General features: G+C 43.5%; 1 protein-coding gene across 2 annotated transcripts; it reads left to right on the top strand.

Moving 5' to 3' along the window:
- The first annotated feature begins 3,350 nt into the window (after positions 1-3,350).
- On the top strand, positions 3,351-7,653 carry LOC137313319 (NACHT, LRR and PYD domains-containing protein 3-like). 2 transcript variants are annotated; one of them, XM_067979427.1, is made up of 5 exons: positions 3,351-4,877; positions 6,425-6,511; positions 6,669-6,839; positions 7,024-7,191; positions 7,350-7,653. In XM_067979427.1, the coding sequence occupies exons 1-5, from the start codon at positions 3,454-3,456 to the stop codon at positions 7,435-7,437; spliced, it is 1,938 nt and encodes a 645-aa protein (XP_067835528.1). In that variant the 5' UTR covers positions 3,351-3,453; the 3' UTR covers positions 7,438-7,653. The 2 variants fall into 2 exon arrangements, with proteins under 2 accessions (XP_067835528.1, XP_067835529.1); XM_067979428.1 differs by having other exon boundaries at positions 7,024-7,202; positions 7,350-7,438.
- The last annotated feature ends 676 nt before the right edge of the window (positions 7,654-8,329 follow it).

The raw sequence follows: 8,329 nt of genomic DNA, 5'->3' as shown, positions 1-8,329 counted from the left end.
ATAGGGGAACGGTTCGGGTGTAACTCTTGTGTGGACTGAAAACAAAAGGGAATCAGTTTTACTGGGACTGGGAAAAGGAGAGACCAATATATTCATTGTTATTCTTTACAGAAAGTCATTGATCTCGTGGAGAAGGGAAACAGGGCGGACAGTTCCAAACTTGTCCTAAATCTGGTGATGGAGAAAGGCTCTCGGGCCCGAAGGGTGATGTGGGAATCCTTTGTGAAAATGCACCATGCGGTACCAAAGTTGGACAAAATACTGAAAGAGATGCAGGAACTTGGTACAGTAAAATCAGACACTGAATTCAATTTCAGATTGAAACACTGCAGAATTTACGATAACATTACACAGATCTGATTTCATGAAAGCTCAATGATTTAAACAGGTCCTGATCCATTTGATTATATGAACATCGGACGAGGTTTATCTGAAATACCCAGTCACCTGAAAGGTAAGTGATGAAATGGAAATTTTAAACCGTTTATTTCACTTCTGAGAATCAGAATGTTTGACTGTAGACTTTTGTTTAGAGATTGTCGGAATCTGGGAATCCGAAATTGAAAGGCTGGAGGGAATAGAAATGAACCTCGTTTGAACTTGTCATCAACACCCAACTTTTCAAGTTCTAATTCATGCGGTTTCTGACATATTTTCTAAATATACAGAAGTTCCACTGTTGCACTTAATCCAGATGCTGATCACTATCACTTCTTAATTCTTATACTCAACTGACATTGTCCTGATACACTGTGAAATCCCATGGACACCTGGCAGGATCCTGATGCACTGTGAATCCCCATACAAAACTGGCAGGATCCTGATACACTGTGAATCCCCATACACAACTGTCAGGATCCTGATACACTGTGAATCCCCATACACACCTGGCAGGATCCCGATACACTGTGAATCCCCATACACACCTGGCAGCGACCCGGTACACTGTGAATCCCCATACACACCTGGCAGGATCCCGATACACTGTGACTCCCCATGCACACCTGGTAGCGACCCGATACACTGTGAAACCCCAAACACACCTGACCGGATCCTGATACACTGCAAAACCCCAAACACACCTGGCAGGATCCTGATACACTCTGAAACTACATATACATCTGGCAGGATCCTGATACACTGTGAATCCCCATACACATCTGGCAGAATCCTGATACCCTGTCAAACCCCATACACACCTGTAAGGATCCCAACACTGTGAAACCCAATACACACCTGGCAGGATCTTGATACACCGTGGATCCCCATACACACCTGTCAGGATCCTGATACAATGTGAATCCCAATACACACCTGTCAGGATCCTGATACACTGTGAATCCCCTTACACACCTGTCAGGATCTTGATACACCGTGGATCCCAATGCACACCTGTCAGGATCCTGATACACTGTGAATCCCAATGCACACCTGTCAGGATCCTGATACACTGTGAATCCCAATACGCACCTCCTTCGTGCTGCCCAGACATTCTGGTTTTCATAATTGAAGAGCAGTGCCTTGAGCCAGATGTTACTGCCCCCCCCCCCCCCCCCCCCTTGGAATCTCCCCACCACCAACTGGAAGGAAAGAGGTGGAGAAAAGCGAAACTTTAAAATGTTATCATTTCACAGCAGAGAGCGAGACGCCAAAATGTTCGATCTGATCTGAGAAGTTCACACTTCCGAGATGTTCACACAAGGAAGTTATGGGCTGGCTCCCTAATGGCAGTGGAAGAGAGAACCTTATTTTACTCAAAGAATAGCCCTTTAACTCAGGGTCTTTTAAGACCTAATGTAATGACTAATGGAAACAGATTTAATTTCCCAAACCTTCATTGGAGGAATATCAGACCAAAATGAAACAACGGAGTATAATTACTGGGGAACAGTTGAAATGAACTGTGAATGTTTTCTGCTCTAACATTACACTGAGTGAAGTGAGCAACAGTTGTATTATTAATAATAATCGGTGATATGACAGGACTGTTATAAAAACACATTCAATTAATATACATAATAATTGCTGAAAAAGTGTTCACTATTTCTGAAACACAATACAACAGGAGAATGATTAGAGACAGGAAAAGACCATTTGGCCCAAATAAGCCTGTCCCTGTTAGAGAGATGACCCCACTTTTGCTTCCTCTCAGTGAATCCACAGAAACACGTTCAATTATCACTTCACCCCACTTGCACTGTCCCTTTAGTGTCCTTCCCCGGTATCTGGTGCCTGCTTTCCAAAGCTTTGGGTGATTTCCCTTCGTATTTCTGACTTTCAATTTTCTCTGTTATTAATTATTTTGTTGATTGTGAGCCTGTTTCCTGCACTCATGTTCTGAATTCCATTAAAACATTTCAGAACCGAAGTTTCTCAGCCAAACAAAATACATTAATGCGCCACCCTTCCCTCAACGCAAACTCCGATATCTTAAATCATCTTTCTGATTCCCCACTGTACATTAAGAATGGCATCAAGATTTACTTGCTATCACGTGATATAGAACAACAGGTAATACCCCAGATAACTTATCCGAGTCCCGTTTCTGAAAGCTTCCCCTCCATCGAGGTTAAACAGTGGAACTTCTGTCCATTCACAGTCTGTCCCTCTCCCAGTGCCCACAATATCCCAGATAACCTGCCTGAGGTCTGATACAATAACAGTGGAACTTCTGTCCATTCATCGTCTGTCTCTGTCCCACTGATACGCAAAACCCTATTTACCATTTCCGCAGAAGGACAGCACCACTGACAGTTTCATAGATTGATCAAATGGAACCTCCACTGTCGTATAACCAGGATCATGTTAAGGTTTCTATCAGATGTCTCCAGTGCAGTTCAGGGCTGATAGGATTAATTATCAGAGCGAAAATATCACCTTCATCGAAATCTCCATGTTCAGTAAATATTAGAATCAAGTGAGGATTTGAAACTTTTCACAGCCCTTGTTCACTTTCAAGCGAGGTTTTCAGCAACTGAGTTTAATTTCCTGCTCGCACCTCAATTGAAGCTATGAATTCAATCTCGGAACATTTCACTGAATAGTAAAGTGATATTGAGAATTTGTTTTTATATCAATACAACTAACATTGAAAACCACTTTCTGTCTGTTCTCATAGAAGATGTTCAACAGAAACACAAGGAAACACTCCGGGTCCAAACTGAAACACTGAGAGTGAACACGATCCTAACAAAGGAGAAGGTTAAGATTTTGCAGCTGGTCAATCTATACACTGAACTAACGGTCATTTCCACTGTTCGTGATCGGACACTTGTAGAACATGAACTGCTGGCAAGAGGCCGAGACCATGAAGAGTGGAGAAAGAAACATCTCCGGAGAGAACTGGAAAAAATCCGAACTGATCAACTGTTCCAGAGCAGTTTTTCCCGGAGAAAATCCAAATCTGGGAGTTCAGCAGCAGTGAGCGGAGTCGCGGGGATTGGAAAAACAACAATGGTACAAAAGATTGTTCATGACTGGGCCACTGGGAAAGTATACCCACACTTTCAATTTGTTTTCAGCTTCAGGTTCCGGGATTTGAATGCTATTAACTGTAGAATAAACCTGAGGAATCTGATACTGGATCTGTATCCTTACTTTGGAAATATTCTGGGAGAACTCTGGAAGAACCCAGAGGGATTACTGTTTACATTCGATGGTTTAGATGAATTCAAGGACAGTATCAATTTTGCTGACAATCGGAGAAATACAGAACCTCAGTACATGTGCACAGATCCTGAAGACTGGTGTGAAGTGTCTGACATTGTGTACAGTTTATTACAGCACAAGCTGCTCCCAGGATGTTCAGTGCTAGTGACCAGCCGCCCCACTGCATTACATTTATTGGAAAAGGCTGAGATCAGTGTCTGGGCTGAAATCCTTGGATTTGTTGGTGAGGAATGGAAGGAATATTTCAACAAGTTTTTTGAAGATCAGTCGGTGGCAGCAGCTGTTTTCAATCATGTGGAGGAGAACGAGATCCTGTACACCATGTGTTACAACCCTTCCTACTGCTGGATCCTCGGTCTGTCACTGGGTCCCTTCTTCACACAAAGGGAAAGGAAACAGCAGCGTGTTCCCAAGACCATCACCCAACTATATTCCTACTATATTTACAACATTCTGAAAAACCATGGCCGAGAGATTGAATCCCCCCGTGATGTGTTACTGAAGATCGGTGAGATGGCTTTCACTTGGGTCTCCAAGAAGAAGATTGTGTTCAGAAATGGAGATTTGATCAAGTACAATCTGCAACCTTCCCAGTTCCTGTCTGGGTTCATGATGGAACTTTTGGAGAGAGATGATTCTGCCCAGAGTGTGGTTTACACATTCCCGCACCTCACCATCCAAGAGTTTGTAGCCGCACTCGCACAATTCCTGTCTCCATATCCAGGGAACATCCGGAAACTCCTCAGTGAAGCCCACAGCAAGAAAGATGGACGATTTGAGATATTTCTCCGTTTTGTTGTTGGTCTCTCCTCCTCACAGTCAGCTCGGCCCCTGGAGGAGTTTCTGGGTCCATTTCTTCATCAAACAATCTGCAGAGTGATTGACTGGGTGAAGGAGATGATTGAAGGACAGATTAGAAAGAGCGGTAGTAAAACTGGTAAAAGGAACCTCCTGAACACACTCCACTACCTGTTTGAGTCTCAGAATACAGCACTGGCTCGGGCCACAGTGGGATCTGTGGAAACACTTACATTTGGAGACAGGGAAGCAGAGTGCACATTGCAACTGACCCCGATTGACTGTGCGGTGCTCTCTCATGTCATTGGACTCTGTGATACAATAAAATACCTCGATCTAGAGTACTGCTCCATTCAGTGTGAAGGATTCCAGCGGCTGGGACCCGGACTGCACAAATGCCAGGTGTTGAGGTAACTGTTTATTTGTCTCTAACTGTTTGGCTAATCGTAGAACAGTCACGGATTGTATTGTTGCTCCGTAATGAAGGGAAAAAAACAGTTCAGTTAAACCAGAGAGAAGCAGATTCAACACAAATATGACAAATGATAAGATGATCGGTTAGTAATTGCCTGAGGACTGGAGAATCTAAAATGGATCCTTGTGAACAAGTGGGGATTTTACAGTCTTTATCGGATCAGTAAATACAGGTCACTGAAAGAGTCTGATAATTTAATTGCAATAAATGATATTTGTTGCTGTTTTTCTCACTGCCTGAGTTACGCCCATTGAAGAGGCTCCTTCTCACTGTTACTTACACTGAGACCGACACTAACTGCAGCAGTCCGTGTGTCGGAGCATCCCACCCTCTTACCGAGGTGTGGGGGCAAGTGACGGTCACCGGACTGTCAACGTGTGTAGGAGAGGGAAGCAGAAACACCAAACATTCAGTAACAAAGAGCAAAACACAGCTTTCGGGCAGTCAACCGTCAGTGGGCGAGCTGAGCTTTCCCCGCAGGACGGCGGTACGTTATCTTAACTCATCAATGACACAGCCCTTCACACTCTCCAATACATCCACCGTCTCTTCACCCAGCTGGCAGCACTCGTGCCTCTGAGTCAGAAGGTCGTGGATTCAGGCCCCTCGCTCATTAATCCAGGCCGACACTTCAGTGGGATTTAGGAGCTGAAATCTGCCGGTAAAAATGTTCAAATCTAATGGGTTGTGAGGGATTAGCCCAGGAGTGCAGACACATACCGGCCAGCGGTGTGGCCCCACACACAGCGGGAGGTTCCTGGGTTAACGAGAGGCAGTGAACCCGGGAATTTCCCATAATCTGCCCCCTGTTTGTGAGGCCCCGCTCGGGGACGGAACTTCAGAAAATTCCCCACAAATTGTCGGGCCCGTTTCACCTGAAATAAATGTAGAGCCAGTTGAATGGGAATAAAGTGAGAGACTCCCCTCCCCTATAAACTAGGAGTAAAGGGACATTTAAAACTTGTAACAGGACGGAATAAACTCTCCTTGTTACATGAAATCCTGTGGGACGGATTTTACAGCCGTTTCACAAGATAACTCACCCCGAGATATTACACAGATTAATATAATACTGCATAAAGTACAGGGAATCACCGCTTTATCATTTAATTCAGGGAAAATCGATGGATTCCCATAAAATCTGGGATTTGAGAAGCAGCAGAAATGAGACAATTTCGCCAAACTTGACGGGATCGGCCACTGATCTCCAGGAGGGTAATTCTGATCATCAGGAAATGAGACCGGACTGAGGGACATTTATAGGCTTCACACAGACAACACTTTATTTAATAAATACATTTACTGACAGTCCCTGAATATATGGGGAGCTGGGCAGAGTGAGATTCATTGTCAGTGACAGGGAAATCTGGTTATTAATTTCCAGAAGATTTTTCAATTGTTTCCTGCAATATCAGAGATAAATTGTGTCAGGTCAGGGATTGGATTCAGTTTGTTTCTCACTTTCTGTCTGTTTGTATTTAGACTGGGGGCCAATAAACTGCGAGATTCAGGAGTGAAACTATTGTCTGCGGCTCTGAGGAACCCAGACTGTAAAATACTGAGACTGTGGTAAGTACCAGACTGTGTGAGATTGTGTTTATAATAACTGGAAGTCGAACACTGTACATTAATCTCAGTGTCAGTAATAATAATACAAATAAACTTTGGGAATTTACTCTGATTCCTGTTATCTCTGATCGTCTCTCTCTCTCTCTCTGATCTCCAGGTTATGGGATAACGGTCTCACAGCTTCTTGTACCGAGGATCTCTCCTCCGCTCTCAGTACAAACCGGTCACTGACGGCACTGAACGTGGGTTGCAATAACCTGGGAGATTCAGGAGTGAAACTATTGTCTGCGGCTCTGAGGAACCCGGACTGTAAAATACAGGAACTGGAGTAAGTATCAGACTGTGTGAGATGGTGTTCATAATAACTGGAAGTCTGACACGGTACATTAATGTCAGTATAAGTAATAATAATACAAATAAATACTGTACATTATTAGTATCAGTAATTGTGTTATTAATTAACACTGGGGATTCAACCTGATTCCTGTTATTTCTCTCTCTCTGATCCACAGTATAAGTGATAACCGTCTCACAGATTCTTGCGCCGAGGATCTCTACTCCGCTCTCAGAACAAACCGGTCACTGACATGGCTGAATCTGAGAACAAACTCCTTCACAGACCAATCTGTCCCCGCTCTCCGCTCCCTCATACTGACCTGCAGGAGTCTGGAGTGGATCCAGTGAGTTTAAAGTAATATATAAAATATCAATGTCATTCAGTCCCTTTTATGGGTAATATTTGTCTGTAATTATTATTGAAATATTAACCGCAGTTTCCCTGTTATTTACACTGTTGTTCAATCTGTTTATTTCCTGTTTAATCTTTAATCTGTTTCAGGCTGGTGGAGAATCAGTTCAGTCCAAACGGAAAGAGACACCTGGAGTCACTGCGGGAATCCAGACACAGACTGAGTGTGGTAGTGTGAACATTTCAATTTATAACCATTCCTGGTCTCATTATATGAACATTTCAATTTATAACCATTCCTGGTCTCATTATATGAACATTTCAATTTATAACCATTCCTGGTCTCATTATATGAACATTTCAATTTATAACCATTTCTGGTCTTATTCTATGAACATTTCAATTTATAACCATTCCTGGTCTCATTATATGAACATTTCAATTTATAACCATTCCTGGTCTCATTATATGAACATTTCAATTTATAACCATTCCTGGTCTCATTATATGAACATTTCAATTGATAACCATTTCTGGTCTCATTATATGAACATTTCAATTTATAACCATTCCTGGTCTCATTATATGAACATTTCAATTTATAACCATTCCTGGTCTCATTATATGAACATTTCAATTTATAACCATTCCTGGTCTCATTATATGAACATTTCAATTTATAACCATTCCCGGTCTCATTATATGAACATTTCAATTTATAACCATTCCTGGTCTCATTATATGAACATTTTTGGCCGATTCTCTGTCCCTCCCCTTTAACCAGCCGCGCTCCAGGTTTAAATCCGAACGGCCCTTTAACGGTTTCCAGCTCGAGCTGAGCGAGCGTCGTCTCCCATTGTGACGTCAGAGGCCCAGCGACAGGGTCACGAGACTCAGTCTCCCGGTCCCACAGCGCTGATTCTGCCGGATATCCGGGGCTGGATGGTCCCCAATGGGGCACTGGGTAAATGTACAGACAGGAAGGGCCCAGGGTGGGGCTCAGTCTGGGCTGCAGTGGGACACTGGGTAAATGTACAGACAGGAAGGGCCCAGGGTGGGGCTCAGTCTGGGCTGCAGTGGGACACTGGGTCAATGTACAGAGAGGAAGGGCCCAGGGTGGGGCTCAGTCT

This window comes from Heptranchias perlo, unplaced genomic scaffold, assembly GCF_035084215.1.
Source record: "Heptranchias perlo isolate sHepPer1 unplaced genomic scaffold, sHepPer1.hap1 HAP1_SCAFFOLD_47, whole genome shotgun sequence".
In the NCBI taxonomy this organism is placed as follows: Eukaryota; Metazoa; Chordata; class Chondrichthyes; order Hexanchiformes; family Hexanchidae; genus Heptranchias; species Heptranchias perlo.
The sequence above is the reverse complement of the archived record's forward strand: the minus strand, read 5'-3'. Positions and strand labels throughout refer to the sequence as shown.

Coding starts and splice junctions, on each gene's coding strand:
- LOC137313319 (XM_067979427.1), top strand. CDS start 3,454: ATGGTACAAAAGATTGTTCATGACTGGGCCACTGGGAAAGTATACCCA. Junction 6,512..6,668: donor TGTAAAATACTGAGACTGTG/GTAAGTACCAGA, acceptor TCTGATCTCCAG/GTTATGGGATAACGGTCTCA. Junction 7,192..7,349: donor AGGAGTCTGGAGTGGATCCA/GTGAGTTTAAAG, acceptor AATCTGTTTCAG/GCTGGTGGAGAATCAGTTCA.